Source organism: Epinephelus lanceolatus, chromosome 21 (assembly GCF_041903045.1).
Source record: "Epinephelus lanceolatus isolate andai-2023 chromosome 21, ASM4190304v1, whole genome shotgun sequence".
Lineage (NCBI taxonomy): Eukaryota > Metazoa > Chordata > Actinopteri > Perciformes > Serranidae > Epinephelus > Epinephelus lanceolatus.
In genome coordinates this window covers 1,704,500-1,724,543 of record NC_135754.1, presented here as the reverse complement: position 1 = coordinate 1,724,543, position 20,044 = coordinate 1,704,500, and the positions used below count along the sequence as shown (strand labels likewise).

General features: G+C 44.1%; 2 protein-coding genes across 9 annotated transcripts in view; both read left to right on the top strand.

Moving 5' to 3' along the window:
• ccdc57 (coiled-coil domain containing 57) overlaps window positions 1–20,044 on the top strand; it is a 142,335-nt gene that overhangs the window by 56,712 nt on the left and 65,579 nt on the right. For all 8 annotated transcript variants that reach the window (XR_013488400.1, XM_078163414.1, XM_078163413.1 and 5 more), the window contains one exon: window positions 914–1,006. Coding sequence is in view for 7 of the 8 variants with exons in the window: in XM_078163414.1 (XP_078019540.1) it covers window positions 914–1,006 (93 nt within the window). In the remaining variant the exon portion in view is untranslated. The remainder of the gene's footprint in view (window positions 1–913; window positions 1,007–20,044) is intronic.
• LOC117247347 (E3 SUMO-protein ligase ZBED1-like) lies at window positions 2,033–5,542 on the top strand. The gene is made up of 3 exons (XM_033611855.2): window positions 2,033–3,861; window positions 4,147–4,285; window positions 4,474–5,542. The coding sequence occupies exons 1-2, from the start codon at window positions 2,579–2,581 to the stop codon at window positions 4,232–4,234; spliced, it is 1,371 nt and encodes a 456-aa protein (XP_033467746.2). The 5' UTR covers window positions 2,033–2,578; the 3' UTR covers window positions 4,235–4,285; window positions 4,474–5,542.

Here is a 20,044-nt window from a genome sequence, read left to right as displayed (position 1 = left end):
CTTCTTCAGCCTGACAGCCTCCCTCATTGCTGTGAACCTCACAGCTCCCAGGTTCACAGGGACACTCAAACCCCTCCACCGCGTTAAGATGCCGATTTTTGGAGGAGCTTTTTTAGAAGAGGTTTATTTACAGCTACCTTAAATGATTGTGGTTTATATATTGGTCATGTCTAATAGGTGAGTGTTAGCTAAAGGTAAAATTTCCTTAAGTAGCCTAATTGGAATGGGGTCTAAGAGAGACATTGATGATTTAGATGAAGAAATCATTGGGGTCAATTGTTGAAGAGAAATCGGGGAGAAGCTACCTAAATATATATTAGGTCTTACAGCTGTGTTTGAGGGCTGATTGGTTCCGTTCGAGGTCATGAATTTTGCATCTAATAGTTTTTGTCATTAAAAAGCTCATGAAGTCATTACTGCTAAGGGCTAAAGGAATACAAGGCTCAATAGAGCTGTGACTCTCTGTCAACCTGGCTACAGTGCCGAAAAGAAACCTGGGATTGTTCTTATTTTCTTCTGTTAATGCTGAGTAATCATTTGCTCTGGCATTGCGAAGGGCCCTCTTATACGCTTTGAGACTGTCTTCCCAGACTAAATGAGATTCTTCCAGTTTGGTTAATCGCCAATTCCTGCGATATTTGTTTTAATTTTTGACCAGACTGTCAATGCCTCATTTGTGACTCCAGATGGAGAATGTAGCACCAACAATAGGTATGAGCTGACAAACACCAGCCTTGCCACTCATTAATAGTGATAATAATTTATATTCTGCCACCTGTTTGGGCAGTAAGTGCACTGATCTTTGTCACGGTCTTGAAATAGAAATGGATTCACCTGTGTTTCATTGCTGGTTTAAAGGTCAAGGCTGATAATGGTATGAATAATAATAACATTTAATGTTGGTCTCTTTAAGGTTAAAGCAGAGCTGAAGGAGAAAGAACAAGATCTGCAGGACTTGACTGTCTTACTACGTTCTGTTCAAACTGAGAGAGACCAGGCAGTACAGGTGAGAATACATCCACCTCACACCATGCAGACAAATAGAACCATAGGTTCTGTTCAAACTGAGACAGACCAGGTTGTAGGTGAGAATACATCCACATCACACTGTGGAGACAAATAGAACCAAAGCAAAACAAAGCACATAACTTGTCACCTACCAGACAAGCTTGCTGACCTGTATGGAAACAGCCCACTCATCATCACTCCTCAACATTTAGTGGGTCTGTACATAGACTTTGATTAATTGTGTAGTGAACTGACTGTCTTGTTTTCACACCTGCACACCAACACAAAATCTCTGACCTTGTATTGCACACAGTCGCACAGCATAAGCAGGACTGGGGGTGGAGTATAGTCATCTTGTTGAGTTTCTGGTTGTCGATGCATCATTCCTCTATGTGTACTCCCTACTGATGTACAGTAACACATCTGGTAATGGCTTATCTGAGTCTAAAGAAAAATAAAAGCCAGTTAGCAAACCAAGGCTGTAAAGTGCTCCAGCTCAGTGGCATAAATCTCCAAAAATTATGTTACCCCTCAATTTGAAAAATCGACTTTACCTATCACATTTTCACCTTCAGAAGGCTTTTTTTAATGACTGTCACTCTGATGGTGATAGCAGCTCAGAGATCCTCAGGGTTGTAATCACTGTAATGTACATAGGTGCCTGAGTGATGGAGCAAGAGGAGCAGCTCTAACTCTACTATTAGACTTTGGCAAATGAACATGTTTTTTACATCACCACTTTTTGATCTTGCAACATTCCTTTCTCTAAACATTCAAGCTAGTTTGGATCAAAAGAGTTCTCTCTGGCTGTTTCATAGGTAGTTTATGAATAAAAATGACATTTCCCATCCTAACTAAAGCAGTTTTCTTGTATTATGTCTCCTTGCCAGCAATAGCCGTGGCTAGAGGCATTATGTTTTCGGGTTGTCAGCCCATACGTAAGTATGTCCCATTCTTGTGAAAGTGATATCTCAAAAACGCGTACATTTATGACCACTAACATTTGCTTGAACTCAACGATGAACTTTTTAGATTTTGGTGGTCACAGGTTAGAGGTCAAGGTCAGTGTGACTTTGCATCCATCTCATTCTCATGAACAAAATATGTCAAAAACAGCTTGAGGGATGAGAGTAGGTGTTTCTGCGATCATCTGGAAAGTTCAGGATGAGACCGATCACGGAGTTCTTTCTTAATGCACGTTTATTACGAGCTCGGATCAACAATGGCTACATGCAGAAGCTATATGATGATGTGAACAGAGAGAGACACAGCTTATATACTAGGATAGTAGCCTGAGTGATGTTACCTAAATGGTGCTTTGCCAAATTTAACTTGGCCTTGGGCCAACTAAAATTAGTCTAACTTGTCCATCTAGTGCTTCTGACGCCATGACAGCTGTCCTGACTAGGGCTGGGTAAAAAAATCGATTCAATCGATTTAGGATCGAAATTTTGCAGTATCAATCCATAGGACATGAGATCGATTTTTTCCCCATGAACCACAGTCTCGTGCGCAATGACGCAGAGGCGCGTTTACGTCCGGTTGACGTTCACAAGCGTGCAGACACACAATGGCCGACACAGGCAAAACTCCGCTCAGCAAGCCGTCCCAACTTAAGTCTGACATGTGGAAGCATTTCGGATTTAAAACAACACAGGACAAAGAGCTGGATAAAACCAAAGTGGTTTGCAATATCTGCCAAGTGGAGGTCAGTTATTGTAGAAATACTACAAACCTCAGAAACCACTTGACAAGGTATCACACTATGCTAACGTTAGCTTCCGACAACAAGCCGTCCGGGGCAAAACAAAAGAAACTGAGGGAATCACTAACATTACCAGCCGATTCTCCGTGGGCCATAAAGATAACGGAGGCCATCGCAACTTTTGTTTGCAAAGATTTACGCCCGTACTCTGTAGTGGAAAAAGAAGGCTTCAAGCGGCTCGTTCAGGTGCTCGAACCACACTACGTTATGGTGCAACGTAAACATCTGACTGAGACTGTTATCCCCATGATGTATACACGTGTGAAAGACGACATCCTAACGAAAATGCAGTCAGCAGAGAGGGTCGCCATAACCTGTGACACCTGGACATCACTGTCAACACAGTCGTGCATGACAGTGACCTCTCACTACATCGACAATGAGTGGTGCCTCATGTCTCATGTGCTACAGACCACAGAGGTTCTCACGAGCCACACTGCTATTAATATAGCTGATATGTTGACGGAGGCCATACAGGAGTGGGGGCTGACCAGCAAAGACCCAGCAATCGTGATGGACAACGCTGCAAATATGGTTCGTGCGGTGGAGATAATGCAGCTAATGCACGTCGGATGCTTCGCGCACACATTGAACTTAGCCTCACAAGCAGGTCTGAAAATCCCAGCCGTGTCACGTCTGCTTGCTCGAGTGAGGCGTATAGCAACGTTCTTTCACCGGAGTACGACGGCAAACCACATACTGAAAGAAAAACAGAAGCTACTTCAACTGCCAGCGCACAAGCTAACAGTAGACGTTGTGACTAGGTGGAACAGTGCACTGGACATGCTGGAGCGCTTTTTAGAACAACAGCCAGCTATCTTTGCCACTCTCCTTTCACAAGACGTGCGCAGGAATGAAAAAGATCTGTGCACCTTAATAGAGGAAGATGTAACGATTGCCGAAGATTTGGTGCGGGTCTTGAAACCAGTGAAAGAAGCCACACTGGCAATGTCGGAGGACAAGCAACCAACTCTGTCCGTCATCGCCCCACTTCTCGCCCTGCTGCAGGAGGCCTTGACCCCCAGCCTCGAAGACTCCACCGTGGTGAGGGACTTGAAGGCTGCTGCAAAGAATAACTTGAGGACAAGGTATGCTAAGGTCTCGCTCTTTCTGTGTGTGTGTGTGTGTGTGTGTGTGTGTGTGTGTGTGTGTGCACGCACAATAGTCAGTGGTAGGTCAAATCAAAACATTACAAAGCAAAGTTTTGTATTTTATATGTGCACTTTCTTCTCATTTTACTGATTAGTTGTAGCAGTTAATAATTTATAATCCATGCACTTTTTTGTTTGTATGTGTGAGATTGTTTATTTGTATGCATGCCATGTTTATCCTCATACTGTGATACCAAAAATAATTTGTGAAATGTCTTTAAGATATGATGCGCAGAAGGACACATTGTATGCAGCATCAGCGCTGGATCCTCGCTTTAAGGCCCTACCATCCCTGTCTGCTAAAGAGTGAGATGACACCTTCTTCAGACTGCAGTCTGAGGCTGCCACTGCTGCATGTGATGTAAAGTATTTTAAAAAAAAAAACTGTTCAATTTAATAAGAATGTTTTCATTGAGAATTAAAAGATTCTCTATTGGATTATAAGGAATAGTATAAAATATAAAAGAGTTCATAAATGATTTTCAATCTATTTATTTATTTATTCATTTATTTATTTCTGTTTTGTTTTTTTTCTGTCTTATTCAACAGCAAAATACTGATGGTAATGATGCTGAGGAAGGAGCTGAGGAGATGGGGAAGCGACTTCGCCCAAGAAGCCCAAGAAATCCAGCACCTTGGAGTCTCTCCTTGGGGCAGTCTACTTACCAACAGTAAAGGAAAATGAACAGAAAACTCCAGCAAAGAGGGCTCAAGATGAAATCAGAAGATACAGGGCGGAAAAACCTGCTGGGCTGAATGAAAATCCTCTGACCTGGTGGAAGTCAAATGAAAGGGAGTATCCACTGTTGGCTCGCCTGGCCAAGCAATACCTTTGTGTCCCAGGGACCAGTATTGCATCAGAGAGGGTGTTTTCAACTGCGGGTGATATTGTCACTGCAAAAAGGAGCTGCCTAACCCCAGATCATGTCAATGAGCTCCTTTTCCTAAACAAGAATCTCACAATTACCAAGTGAGAACAAAGTCACAATAACAGGACTTGACTTTAGACAGTTTAAGTGTACTTTTAGTTTTGTAACCATTGTTATTATTTTTGCACTTTAAGAAACAATGCCTTAATGCAATTTGCAGTGATGGAATGTTGTGGTTCAAGTACACTTTCACTTGCAATTCCTTTCTAATGTCAAAATTGCACTTTTGAGACTTGAGACAGCTTTGTTTACAGTTCAAGTTTGAACTGTGCAATTTACATGTTTGCACTTAAAACCTATTGTTTATAGTGAAGAGAAAATATAAGTGCATTTGTATTTTGTAACACAGTTGAGCCATTTTCATTATATAAGAGCAGATCGAATTTTAGTTTTGTAACCATTGTTATTATTTTTGCACTTTAAGAAACAATGCCTTAATGCAATTTGCAGTGATGGAATGTTGTGGTTCAAGTACACTTTTACTTGCAATTCCTTTCTAATGTCAAAATTGCACTTCTGAGACTTGAGACAGTTTTGTTTACAGTTCAAGTTTGAACTGTCCAATTTACATGTTTGCACTTAAAACCTATTGCTTATAGTGAAGAGAAAAAATAAAGTGCATTTGTATTTTGTAACACAGTTGAGCCATTTTCATTATTTAAGAGCAGATCGAATCGAATCGAATTGAATCGTGATTAATCGATTCAGAACCTTATGAATCGAAATCGAATCGATTTAGGAAATTGGCCACAATACCCAGCCCTAGTCCTGACAGAACATGGTCCTCAGGGGGTCTTGACCAAGTAGCCACTGGTCAGTGAGGATGTAAAAATACATATTAACAAGGGAATTACTTCAAATTTGGCACAAACATCCAGTTGGATTCAAAGATGAACTGATTAGATTTTGGTGGTCATAGGTCAAAGATCAATGTCAGTGTCACTTCATCTTTCTCATTCTCATGAACATGATATCTCAAGAATACCTTTAGGGAAATTCTTAAAATTTGGCACAAACATCCATTTGGACTAAAGAATAAACTGACAAGAATTTTGTGGTCAAAGTTCAAGGTCACTGTGATCTCACAATACATGTTTTTGGCCATAACTCAAAAATTCATATGCTAATTACGGCAAAACTTCACACAAATGTCTAATAGGATAAAATGATGAAGTGATGACATTTTATATCCAAAAGGCCATTTTAATATCATAATATTGACATTTGATCAGATACTGAATTGGTGACACTCATCTTGGAACTTGAAACTGTGCTGATTGTGTAGATCCTCTGTCTGTGGGGGGGTTACATTTGAATGGACAATAAGCCACACAGCGGTGAGATTTATTCCTGATCAGAATTGTTTGTGTTAGTTTCAGTTTTCCATCTCCACCAAAGAGCAACAACTAGCCACTTCCCTAGACTTTATTGGAATATACTGTTTCCTGTGCATCACTTCAATGCAGTGCAGGCCTACATGTGTTCCTTCAAATAAGAATGGTAACACTTTAGATTACAGCCTGCAATTCTTCCCAACTGAAAGTGTAATTATTTGTACATTCTAACAGTGTACCAGTACAGTACGTACCGATACGGGATGTCAGTTTCGGTTACTTTTGCTTTTGACAGCCTGACACCCATTAAGTGGTGACTAAATCGTTCACTTTTAAGAGTAAAAAAGAAAGACATGACCAAATGACATAAAACACAAGAGGCATTGGGGCTCAACATTAACGCTTGCCTCTTTGTTTAGGCCAGTGAAATGCCTTATGCATTTTTCGGATCGGGCAGGTGAAACATTAATGTGATATCTAATGTCACATTATCTGAAAGCACGTGCTGCTGAAGTGGAGCTTTTCCAGCTGAGCTGCGTGCAAGAATGTGTGAATTAATGAGAAACATCTGACAAACTGGACATTGTAGAAGTTAACTCTGGGGTCCACCACGTCATATAGGACATAATCTTACAAACGTTAATATCTCTGGACCGCTGCATTGACTTTTTGCCAGAAGCTAACATTAGCTAAGTGTCATGCTGTTCCAACAAGGGCTCTGGTGCAATTGTATCCCTTTCAGAAGCCTTTTAATCCAGCCTTGAACTGCTGTTAACCATTGACATCCCTAGTACCGATACATAATGTAGGAACAATGTAACAGGATGTGAAGTTTGGGGAGAAGGAGGTAACAATCTGGCAACTTAAGAGAATTTGTGCTGAAGATATTTTTTTAACTAATGGGTAACTACTCTGATATTACGGGATGTAGTACAGTGGTGCATTGCTTAGCACTGTCGCCTCACAGCAGAAAGATTCCAAGTTAGAATCTGCCAGCAGACTGGCTCTTCTATCCTTCTGGCCCTTCCCCCTGTGTCAGTGTTGATTTTCTACAGGTTCTCCAGCTTCCTCCCACAGTCCAAAGACACGCAGGTTAAGCCTAGTTCACATTACATGATTTTCACCGCGATTTTGATGTCGCAGAGGATCTTGAGAGCCACCTTCAGCCACGACGAGTCCTCATGTGTGAACAAGCCTAGCAGCAAGTCACCCCCTCATCTGTGACTGGGACTGGATATCTGGCATGCTAGAAAACTGGACAAGTGTGACACGACTGACAAAGATCATCAGCCAATGAGAGGCGGGATACGTCCCACGTCAGCACGCAGGAGGACAGAAGAAATGTGAGGAGGACAGGTGCCAGGTCCGCTTATTAGCCGTGACTTTGGGCTTGTTTTTTTGTAAAGTCGCTTACAAATATTGGTAGTCATGGGTTGCATTTTTTTGGGCTTGTTTCTGAAGTGTAGTTGCTTATTTGGACTTGCTCTCTAAACGTCGCCTTTCTCTATATATATCCGTTGCTTCTTTTGGGCTTATTTCCATAGCCCCGGTTGCTTGTTTTTCTCTCAAGATCTGGCAACACTGGCAAGCCAGCAAGCAACAACAACAATGGCGGCGTCCACAGGATCACGGGGAGCGCATTGTGTTTGGACCCAGGCCCTGAAGGCAGATCTGATTCAACACTGGGAAGAATATCCATGCCTTTACGATGTGTCGTCTCCAAGTTAAAAAACGTAGTTTGGTGACGTCACTGCATTATCTGGGGCACTGTCGGCGAGGGCTCGGTGGAGAAATCTTGTGGTGTGCACACACAGGTCGTAACGCAGTTGGCGAGACTCCTTGACAGAAACACACGTCGCCAGGTATGAACACTCAAAAGATTACGATAGTCTCTGCGACAAAATCAGGGTGAAAATTGTGTAATGTGAACTTGACACGTTTCAGAAGAAAAGACTCAGATGCAGAGAAAAGAAACCCAGGACAAAAAAATGCAGAAAGTCAAAGTTCTTTACTCAAAAATTCAAGCAGAATCCAAAGGAAGGCAATTCCAAGAGTAACATTCCAAAAGTCTTCAAAGTCCAAAAAACAGGCAAACAAAACTAGATCCACAGGGCTGGAAAGCATGAACACACTGGGAGACAATGGTAATCTGGCAGAGGGCTGGTGAAAACACATGGTATATATACACAGGTGAAGGTGATTACAAATCAGTCACAGGTGGGTGATCAAAAGGCGGGAAAAGAACAAAGACAGGAAGTATAACTAGACATCAACCAAAAACAACAGGATTTCAAAATAAAACAGGAAATTAACACAAACACACTAACAGCTAAAGAGAACATTACAGAACTAGGCTTTAGGTGTGAATGAAAGTGTGAATGGTTGTTTCTTCATGTGTCAGCCCTGTGATAGTCTGGTGATCTGTCCAGGGTGTACCTGCCTCCCGCCCAATGTCAGCTGGGATAGGCTCCTGCCCTGCCTCGCAACCCTGTACCAGGATAAGCAATTACAGATGTTGATGGTGAAGATGATGATGGTGATGATGATGATGATTTATTTTAAAATAAATCTACATACTTACACTGGAGGGGTACAGATGGTCACAAAAATCGCATTCGGCATAGTTCTTAAATTATTTAAAAAAAAAAAAAAATATTTATGATGAAATAGAGTGGCTAAGACCAAAATAGCGACCATTGCTCCTCTTCTGAGAATTTGGCTTTCCCCTGCCTGGCTTAACACTGCTGCCTATGGCCATGTGTGAATCTGTCCTAAAACCACCCTAAACGTTCGTTTTCAAAGCCATGAAACTCACCGAGTGGTCAGTGGTGTTCGTTGATATTCTGACATAAAAATCGTAGCAAACTGTGGTTTTCGTGATGATTTATTTGACCCCAGTGGTTTTCTATAGAAGCCTCATTGTCCGTTGGTAGTAATCCACCGCCGGAAATGGAAAGGGGGTTGTTTACATCAAGGCTGTAGTTGTAGTCTTTTAGCTCAGTGAAAGTGCCGGCTCGACAGTGCTTTGTGCGCTCCTGTAGGAAGAACGAAAATGAACAAAAAAGTTTTGTAATAAGTTTAAACAACTGCACAAAGGATTTTGAAAGGTGGATTCTGGATGATGACGCATTCGAAATTGATTTTGATAGCCGTGGTTACCGATTAGAACCGGAGTTTACCGAGGAGGAACTTCGTCAAAGAGAGATGGAGATGGAGATGGAGGCCAGGGCTGCAGAGCCGTCTGAAGCCCAGAGCGGCTCAGCTGAAGCCGGAGCTGTCCTCAGAGTCACTGGCACTTGGTGGTGTTTCTGTGGAAAGTGCAGACAGATGCCCACAGAGGAAGAGAGTAGGTGCTGTGCCAAATGGGACCTCATAGTCACTGCGGAGATGGAATGTCTATGTTGACGAGACTGATGTGTCACCGGCCTGTATCACGGACAGCAATGTTTGCCAGCTGATAAATAGACCTGTTCTGGAGACTTTTTTTTACGTCCCTAAAATAAACTGGAAAAAGCGTCCGACACCCGAGGGATTGAATGGGCAGCTGTCAGAGAGGCAGGCTATATAACCTTTTTGCTCTTTGATGTAATGAATTTCAATTTCAGAAGTCCGTCCAAGTCATAGCATATGTTTGGGCTAAATACACATAGGCTACATAGGCTAGGCTATAGCAGCAGCCCCTTGAAAACAAACATTCTGTTATTCCCTGCTACCTTGTCATCACTGTTTACTGATGCAGAATCTATGCAATATCCATGTTACTTTCTGTCAATACCGACTGGTGGCATATAGAGTGATTCTGGAGTGGGCCCTCAAGGGCCAACAACTTGGACGTGGAAATCGAGTTGCACTGCCTAGTTGTGTGGTGTGGGCCATCAGAGACGCGTTCCCATCCCCCACTGTACAGTATGTACAGCATTGTAACCAAAATGCAGTCGTTTAGGCAAATACTTCAGCATAACATTGTGGTACAGCTCCAAAGAACCTGTAAATGAAAGTCATTTATTAGATAGTGAGAGCTATTACCTAGGTGAACAAAGCCCTGTAACAATAACATGTCTAACATGCTTGTGTGATTTTGCATAGATGTGCTTCATAAGGCTACGTACCAGTATGTTTAAAGTGAGTCATCTGCTCAAGGTCTTTCAGAAGTCTTTTATCTTTGACACTTGACTGTAGACCCTTGACCGCTTTGGAATCTGGGTGGAGCCATCGCTTCTGCTTTTCCTCATCTGGGCTTAGGGCAGGGTGAGGGCATGCCCACTTTTTGCCGTCTTGCTCTCATGTGTGCTCCCCACAGATGTGGTGTAGTAGTAGGGTCCACCATCATTTCAGTTCCCACAGAAAAGATTATATTTTAAGATTACATGTAAGACTATCAGATTGTCTTGTGACTGCATTTTGGTGTTTATATGTTATCTATGCATATCTTCCATGCCGTCAATATACTGGGGTAATTACCTCTGCACTCCCACCGCAAGATGAGCATGCAAACCAAAAATGATTGAGGATCGAGCAAAGCCAGCCCTGCGGGTCCTGGTTGTCCCTTTTTTTGGCGAATATTACAAATTTCTTTTTCATGCCTGTGTACAATCAGAACGAAACACAGACATAGGTTTAAGAAATGCAAGTCCGGAGCTGCTGCTGTTATCAATAGTCATACTTCTACTGTTATTATACACATATGATTATTGTCACACATGTATACTATCAGATATTAATAGATTATTATTAATTATAATATTATTACTTTCATTAATGTTGTTGTAAGCTACTGTCATTACCGTCTATCCTGCATCTCTCTCTGTCTCTGTCTCTCTCTCTCTCTGTCTCATTGTGTCATACGGTTTACTGTTAATTTATTATGTTGATCTGTTCTGTACGACATCTATTGCTCGTCTGTCCGTCCTGGAAGAGGGATCCCTCATCAGTTGCACTTCCTGAGGTTTCTACCGATTTTTTCCCTGTTAAAGGGGTTTTTTGGGGAGTTTTTCCTTATCCGCTGTGAGTGTCCCTCTGGATGTCGTATGCTGTGAAGCCCTGTGAGGCAAATTGTGATTTGTGATATTGGGCTTTATAAATAAAATTGATTGATTGATTGATTGATTGATTGATTGATTGAAGTGTGTGTGTGGCAAATATAAAGGCTCTCCTTCCCAGTGCAATGTGCTGTCCTAATGTAAGGAAGTTTTAGCACAGGTCAGCAAAAGATTTACAAAAAAGTGAGGTTTTTAATCTTGATTTGACAATGGTAATTGTGTCAGCCACAATACAAATTGGTTTGATAAAACTAATTACCTTCTGAAACATGCGAAGGATCGAATTCATGGTGGATATTTTGGAATTTCTACCTCATTATTTTTCTTATTGATGGGGCCGGTCTGTGGGGATGAGGTCTATGTCCAGTCCTTCAGTAAAGACGAGCTTGTTTAGACCCCTCCTAAAACCTTAGGACTCCATGGCGACTGAACTGCTAGCTTCACTGCTAGCTTGACCTACACATTGAAAAGAGAGAAGAATAAGGAATGAGCAATAGATTTCTACATGGCTTAATGCTCAACCCAATCCTCTTTGATCCTACAAGGTACAGGAAAACAAATTCTGAATTATGTTTTTCCATCGACTTCAGTCGACCAGTATGGTTTTATAACTAGAACAACAAAAATATTTTAGGCCTACCTGTAACAATTCAAAATGAATGACCTCTTCAGTAGAGTCAAGCTGAAATGAATATGTTGAATACTTGCAGCTGTAGCCTGGAAAATGTAATAGGGCAACGCGTTAGTGTGATATTCCTCTTTACTACACAGGAATACACTTCTAACATACATTGTAATAATCCATGCTTTCATGTCATTGTATTACAAGAAAAAAAAAAATTACCATGAAACAGAAAAACACAAAAAAGACCTGGCATCCTCACATAGCTCAATTGACTTGCCTTCAGCCTTTTCTTTCAAAAGCCACCTCATGAGGTTTTGTTGATGGTCCTTGTATGTAAAATGTATTACAGGAATGAGGTTGTCTGACTGAATGGAATAGTATTGCGATTTCTTGATGAGTTGTAGGTTTAGCAGTCTGGCCCACTCATGTACTTCTGTAAATGTAGTTCCAGTGAAGTGTTACAGCAGATACGAGCAGGTTATTCTGCCCCATTCCTCTTGCATCAGGACATGATGCCCACTTGTCATGATGATTGTTCATTCAGATGGGTACACCACACTTACGACAGGTTCTGAACAGTCTCATGAGGCTCAACTCGTTCACAATCCATTTTCTTTCATCACAGTTTCTGAGTGACTTGACAGTGAACTGGACGTGTACTTGACGCTGACTGCTGACTGAGGCTAAAGCTCATGTCTTTTGGGTCGTCCTCCATGACTGAAGACATGCTGGCATCCATTTCAGACATCTCAGTTGGATAATTGTCTGGCTGTTGAAAAGTGAAGCAAAGGAACATTTGAATTTAACAATAACAACAACAAGAACAACAATAACCACAACAGCAACAACAACCTCCTCAGTTGCTCTTCCTGAGGTTTCTATTGTTTTTTTCCCCCATTAAAGGTTTTTTTTGGGGGAGTTTTTACTTATCCGCTGTGAGGGTCCTAAGGACAGAGGGATGTTGTATGCTGTAAAGCCCTGTGAGGCAAATTGTGATTTGTGATATTGGGCTTTATAAATAAAATTGAATTGAAATTGAACAACAACAACATTAACTAGAAAATTCATTTCCTGCGGAAAAATTGGTGGATGCTGAATGCTGAAATGAAAGAAAATGTTGAAAATACAAAAATATCGAACATATTGACAGAAACCTCTGAGCTGAATGTTTCGACATTTGAATGGTTTATGTAGCAAAAGGTATGTAGAAGTAGTAAGTAATCAAAAAATGTACAGGATAAATAGTAGAAGCAGTACCACTACTACTAGTAGAAGTAGCAATGTGTTTGATATATTTCTGCATTTTCAGCATTTCAGAACTCTCCTTCATTTCAGCATTCAGCATCCACGCGCATTTTCCGCAGGAAATGCTTTTTCTAGTTGTATCATAAGCACTGAAAAGTACAGAAATAGCTTACACTTAGGGATGGTGTCTCCCATATGGCAGGGAAGGCAAGGTAACTGCCAGATAAGGATTTCTTTGATGATTTTGTGGATTGGTAAGGCTGTGGACTGGTAAGGAGCCAACACATACTGACATCACTGGAGGAGGAAGGCCTGTCCTTGACAGGAGTTGACTGTAGAGCTTTCAAAATAGAAGGTTCTGCCTCACCAACAGCCTGTAACACAATTAAGTCACAAAACTTTAATATCTCATCAGTATTACTAATCAACTGGTGGTGTTGTTTTGGTGGTAATGAAAGTCTATGTGCAATGTTGCTAAATCTGGAGCTCATAAATCAAATGACAATGACAGTGCCAATTGAACGTTGAATAAGGCTCCTGAAACATTATTGTTGTTACACTTTTCCTGGGTGATCTGACAGGGAATTATAACAGAAATTCATTGTCAAGATAGGTGGCCCCTACCTGGACACTGCCAGGTTAGAATGTGTTTACTCACACATACAGTGAAGTACTTTACTGGCTTACCCCCACCCAGGAGTCCTGTCAGCTTGATGGCTACGCTATCACCACATTCATTGTGTGACGTTGTAAATAAAAACACTATTGTGGGTCAATGAAGTGTAGTCTAACTTCCTGTTAAAGTTATGTGATGAAGTAGCTGGACCTACTTATTAAGCAGCAACAATACAACAGCTATTTTGGATCCGTTTGAGTCAGATGTTCAGAAAGTCTAGACAGTGCAATGCGCAAACACGGTGGTCAGCTTCCCGGGGAACATTTATAGGTGTGTTTATGTCCAAACCAAGGAATAAAAGCCATGATTTTAGTCTCTCGGGGTCTTGGAAGGGAAGTCTTCGGAGGAATTTTCCCACAGTCGCTGACCACACAAAACTTGCCCATTATTACTCGCTTGTAAACAACCTTCGCAGTACGATGCCTTTGAACACAACACCAACTTTCTTCTTCTGCTTCTTTTCTGTGTTCCATTACATTGCAATGGTTTCCTGCCAGTTGGCAACACCCACGTAAAGGAGCATTATTGCCATCAAGTGGGCTGGAGTGTATAACGCTTCAAGGTCAAATGAACAATCAAGCAGAAGTTTACACACGGGTGTGAGGCAGCTGAAAAAATAGTTCCACAATCGAGATGTAAAGCGAAAACACGGATGGAAACCACAGTTTGCTACTATTTTTATGTCAGAACATCAACGAACACCACTGACCACTCGGTGAGTTTCATGGCTTTGAAAATGAACGTTTAGGGTGGTTTTCGGACAGATTCACACATGGCCATAGGCAGCAGTGTTAAGCCAGGCAGGGGAAAGCCAAATTCTCAGAAGAGGAGCAATGGTCACTATTTTGGTCTTAGCCACTCTATTTCATCATAAACAACCCAGAAATGGGGCTCAAAGTGCAAAATACCGGACTTCTCCTTTAAGCCTCTCCAGCACACACACTCTTTGCTAGATTGTTCTTTGCCCACATGCAAGACTTTCCAGCACTCCCTACCTGCCTGATCGCCAGTTTCCGACCCTGCCTGCCTCTGACCTGCCTACATCGTCTGTTTCCCGGTAAACTCACCAGCCTTCTGTCCCCGACCACAAGTTCTGCCTCAGCGTCTCTGGTTTCCGTCTGCCTGTGGCTGTATGGTGTTTTCCTGCGACAACCTTTCAGTGTGAGTGTTCCCACTTGCTTGCCAGTTGCCTGCTGCAACTTAGAGATTATCTGTGAGATGCCACACGCTGCCTTGTGTGTATGTTCTCCTTTCACCTACCTGTCGGCTCCTCGATCTGTCGCCTGGCTTCTACTACCCTGCTGCTCATCCCTCGTTGGCTCTGCTGCTTCGCTGGGCTGCTCTTCTGGTTCTGGCCCCCTTGCCTTCTCAACCATGCCATCAGTTAGCCCCTTTTTTATTACCTCTGCCAGCTAGCGGACTGAACTGTTTGGGTCCAAGGACTCATGTCCTTGTTCTTGTCCTTGTGTTTGGTCCGGTTCGTTCCCTGGCCACTGAACCTAGAGATGATGTGTGGGCTCTGAGCCCCGAGACCGAACTGTTACCTTAATATCTTAATTAGCTCAAGTTCCTGTTTACTCTGTGCATAAATAAAGGTCATTACTAAACGTCGCTCTGTGCCTGTGTGCTGCATCTGAGTCCAACACATACCCCTTACAGGTTACATTATACTTAGCAGCTTAAATGCAACAGATAGCGGCAGACTTTGCTCAGTCCACACCTTTGACCTCCACTTCCACTCTCCAGCCCCCCACTCCTGCTCCTTCGCCGCCGAGGGCCAGACCTGAGCCCAGGATGGAAACCCTGCAGAACTGGAGGGGTGCAACACATTCCTGATGAACTGTTGAATTCTTTTCTCTCTCTCCTGAACCCCACATGTTCGCCACTAAAGAGGCTAAAGTGGCAGTTACAATCCAACTACCTGACTGCGGGAGCTTGGCTCTGGGGGACTGCTGAGTGGGAGAAACGCACGCCAACCTGTGCCACGTTCCAGACCTTCGCTGCCGAACTCCGCAAGGTGTTAGGTCTGGGCTTCGCTGGCTCCGATGGTGCCCAGGGTCTCATGGAGATGCGTCAGCGGAACCAGACGGTTGCAGACTTCCCCATCGACTTCCGCACTAGGGCCTGCCAGAGTGACTGGAATGCTGCTGCCCTGTTGGATGCCTTCCTCCATGGGCTCACTGATTACACCAACAACAAGCTAGTCTCCAACAATCTGCCTTACACACTGGATGTCCTGATAGAACTAGCCATCCCCAGCTACCTCTGCACGACAGGGGTCTGCCATCCGCGCCCCAGTGGCCCAATCACGTGGTTTCACGGCATCCCACCAGCAAGCCAGTTCGTTGGTGCTCCCAATGGAGGGGACTGAGCCCATGCAGCTGTGGTGCACCAGCCAGACTCCAGAGGAGCGAGAATGGCGCCGCCAAGGGAATCTGTGCCTTTACTGTGGCCAGCCTGGCCACTGTGTTGCCCGGTGTCCAGCAAAATCCCGGACTGGTGAGCCGCACCCCTACAAGAATTCCCCTCATGTCTGCCTTGTGGGTCCCACACTCTGGCCACCATCACTGACTCTGGGGCTAACGTCAACTTCATTGACGAGGAGCTTGTCAATCAGGTGGCCATTGTCCAGGTCCTCCTTCCCCGACCAGTACCCGCCAGTGCTCTGGACGGTCACCTCCTGGGTACTGTCACCCACACAATGATGCCAGTCCACATGCCCTTGTCCAGGAAACACGACAAGAGTATCCAGTTTCACATCCTGCAGTCCCAACAACTACCTCTCATCCTCGGGTATTCCTTGCTCCGCTGCCACAATCCCCACATCCCTGCCTCAGTCTACTCCAGCCTCTGTTGCCACGCTGGACCTGGCCCGGGTACCCCCTGTATACCATGTCTTCAGAGAGGTCTTCAGCAAGGCCAAGGCCACTTCCCTGCCCCCCCATTGCCCCTACGACTGTGCCAAAGATCTGCAGCCCAGCACCACTTCTCCCAAAGGGCACCTGTACTGTCAGCTCCTGAGAGAAAGGCGATGGAGGACTACTTTAACTACTCGCTGGCCTCAGGCATCATTTGGCCTTCTTTGTCACCAGCAGGGGCAGGGTTCTTCCTCGTGGAAAAGAAGGACAAGATGTTGAGGCCCTCCATTCACTACCAAGGACTCAACAACATCACCATAAAGAACCGCTGCCCCCTGCCACTTATCTCCACCGCCTTTGAGCTGCTTTAAGGGGCCACCATCTTCACCAAGCTCGACCTGCACAACGCCTACCACCTGGTCCACATCCGTGAGGGGGACGAATGGAAGACGGCTTTCAACACCCCAGCTGGTCACTACGAGTACCTGCTGATGTCCTTCGGCCTTCCAGGCTCTAGTTAACGAGGTGCTGCGAGACATGCTCAACCACTTTGTGTTCGTCTACCTGGATGACATTCTCACCTTCTTCAAGTTGAGAGAAGAGCATATCCACCACCTCCAGTCCAGAGTTCTGCGCCCCCTCCGTCTCCTTCCTGGGTTACATTGTGGCGCAAGGCAGCATGCAAAAGGACCCAATGAAGGTTTCTGCAGTCACCTTCTGGCCTGTTCCTGAGAACCAAAAGCAACTCCAGCGCTTCCTCGGCTTCACCAGCTTCTACTGATGCATCAGAGGGTATAGCTCGGTGGCTGCCTCTCTCACTGCCCTGACCTCGTCCAAGACCCCTTTTTGGTGGACAATGGCTGCAGAAGAGGCCTTTCGAGAACTCAAGACTCTTCACATCAGCCCCCATCCTCCAGATGCCTGTTCCCGACTGGCAGTTTGTGGTGGAGGTAGACGCTATCAGTAAGCCCCTCTTTGTTACCTCTGCCTGCTAGCGGACCTAATTGTTTGGTTTGGTCTGGTCCGTTCCCTGGCCCCTGCACCCAGAGATGATCTGTGGGCTCTGAGCCCCAAGAACTGACTGTTACCTGAATATCTTCATTAGCTCAAGTTCCTGTTTACTCTGTGCATAAGTAAAGGTCATTACTAAACGTCGCTCTGTGCCTGTGTGCTGCATCTGAGTCCAACACATACCCCTTACAGGTTACATTATACTTAAAAGTTAACTCATATCTTCTAACAGTAAACTAACTTCAAACTAAATCAGCTGGTATCCAAAACAGAGCAGACCTACTGCCAAAACCATAGGCCATATATACTAGTCCATACCCGGGGATGTGTTATGTATAGAGGAATAAGAAATAAAAAACAGTATATTAGAGGAGATGCAAAATCAGAGGATGGAGCATAGTTTTGGCTGACGGCACGAAGGCACGCGCATGCACGGGGCCGTACGCGGGCACACAGGTACACACATACACACGCAACACGGAGAAAGAATAAAAGAAACAGTGCAAAGTGCACAGCGCAATGTTTAGTTTGTAATGTTTGTAGGCTAATCAGTCAGTAAAGTGAAAATACGTGACGGCTGGCTCGTGCACACAGACACAGATGCATGTTCGTTCAGTAAAATAATTACCTTAGTCTTCAGCAAGAGGGGCACGTATGGGGTAGGCATATGCATTCTCTTTCCACCACTCGAGTGGACTACTGCTGAGTGGGATAGGGGCTCCACTCCTGTACGAGAATATCTCCATTTCAATCCCTCTGTTGGACTGCACTGTCTCAAGAGCAGTGTAGGAGTCTCCTAAGAGATCCTCCAGCGCTGTCTTCTTTGGTGGAGGAGGCTGTGTCATTTCCTGCATCAGCCCTGCTCCCTGTACTGGCTCTACCAGGTTCTGCTCTACTCCCTGCGCTGTCTCACTCTCTACCGGGTTCTGCTCTGCTCCCTGCGCTGTCTCTCTCTCTACCAGGTTCTGCTCTGCCACTGCCCCTTGTGTTGAAGCACTTGCTCTCCTTGCATCTCTTTCATCAGTGGCACTGGTCTAAAAACAAAATAGGAGTAGAAAAACTAGCTCAAACATTTTTCTGTCTTTCAGTCCCTTTCTTTTCATCCCTCTCTCTCTGACACTTCACTCACACACACACACACACACATCTCATCTAAAAAAATACTGAAACATATCTGAGAAATAAGATTACGGGCTTTACAGATACACACACGCACACAGACACTGCCTTTTTCTCAATTAAAGTAATTAGCCTACCTGAATGTAGGCCTGCAGCTTTCTCGCGTATCCGGCCATAGACAGCCTCTCATTGCTCAACCTCTAGATGGGATAGGGTTCTGAATCGTGGGTCTAGCACTGTGCTCTCCTGAAGCATATCATTACAGTCCCCAGAGTACCTGTCTGTGATATCAAGTAGGAGAGCGCTTTTCATGTTGGCAACGGTCTGAGAGTCATTTACATCGGTGACATGCTTTGCTCGACCATGTACTTCAGTGGCATAATCAGTGACACTGTGGGCTGTTTTTCATCACAGACAACAATTGTGGCTGTCTTCAGCGGCCCGAGCAGCTTCACGATGTCTTCTGCGTCGGATATATTTTTGCCATCTAGAGTGTCGATGTCTCTCGCATTTCTTCGGATCTCTGGATTGCTCAGAGCTGCTGCCATGGCAGCTTGTTGTTCCAGGTGGTGAACGAGCATTTCAAAAGTGCTGTTCCACCGGGTTGGCACATCAGTGATCAGTTCATGCTGAGGCAGCTGCAACAGGGTCGAGTGCCGCTTTCAACACTTGCGCTATGTTCAGTCCGGTATGAGACTCACTTAGCTGATGAGTTTGCAGAATGAAACTTTAAATCTCCCACTTGTCGTTGATGATCTGAGCCGTTATGGTGATGTAGCTTTGGGTTGCATGAGAGGTCCAACCATCAGTGGTGAGGGAGATGCAGGCAGCATTCTTCAGACTCTCTGTCACGTTTTGTTTGGCTTCTTTGTAGAGATCCGGTATGGCACTGTGTGAAAAGTGTGCATGGGATGGGAAATTATATTTGGGCTTCAGTATCTTCATCATTTTCTGAAATCCTTTGTTCTCGACAACAGAAAATGGCCTTAGGTCGTGAGCCATGTACTGGCCAATGCTTTTGGTTATCTCTCTTGCTTGCGGACTTAAGGGGTTTAGACTTGGTGGTGCCAAGGCTTGTTTCAGTGTTATCTGTCCCTTCGGTAGGCTCTGTTCTGGGGTCTTTTTTACATCCTTGTGGTGGCATGTAAGATGGTGATTCATATTTGTCGTGTTGGACATGGTGTACGGAACGATGGCTTTGCATAGCTTATACATAGCTTTTGTCGATGACTCTATTGCTGTCTTCTTTTTTAACTGGAAAGCCGAAAAACTGCCACACAAATT

Excerpts from the sequence above, each read along its gene's own strand:
- LOC117247347 (XM_033611855.2), top strand. The coding sequence starts at position 2,579 with ATGGCCGACACAGGCAAAACTCCGCTCAGCAAGCCGTCCCAACTTAAG. Across the intron at positions 3,862-4,146 it reads AAGAATAACTTGAGGACAAG|ATATGATGCGCAGAAGGACA; the intron begins GTATGCTAAGGT and ends AATGTCTTTAAG.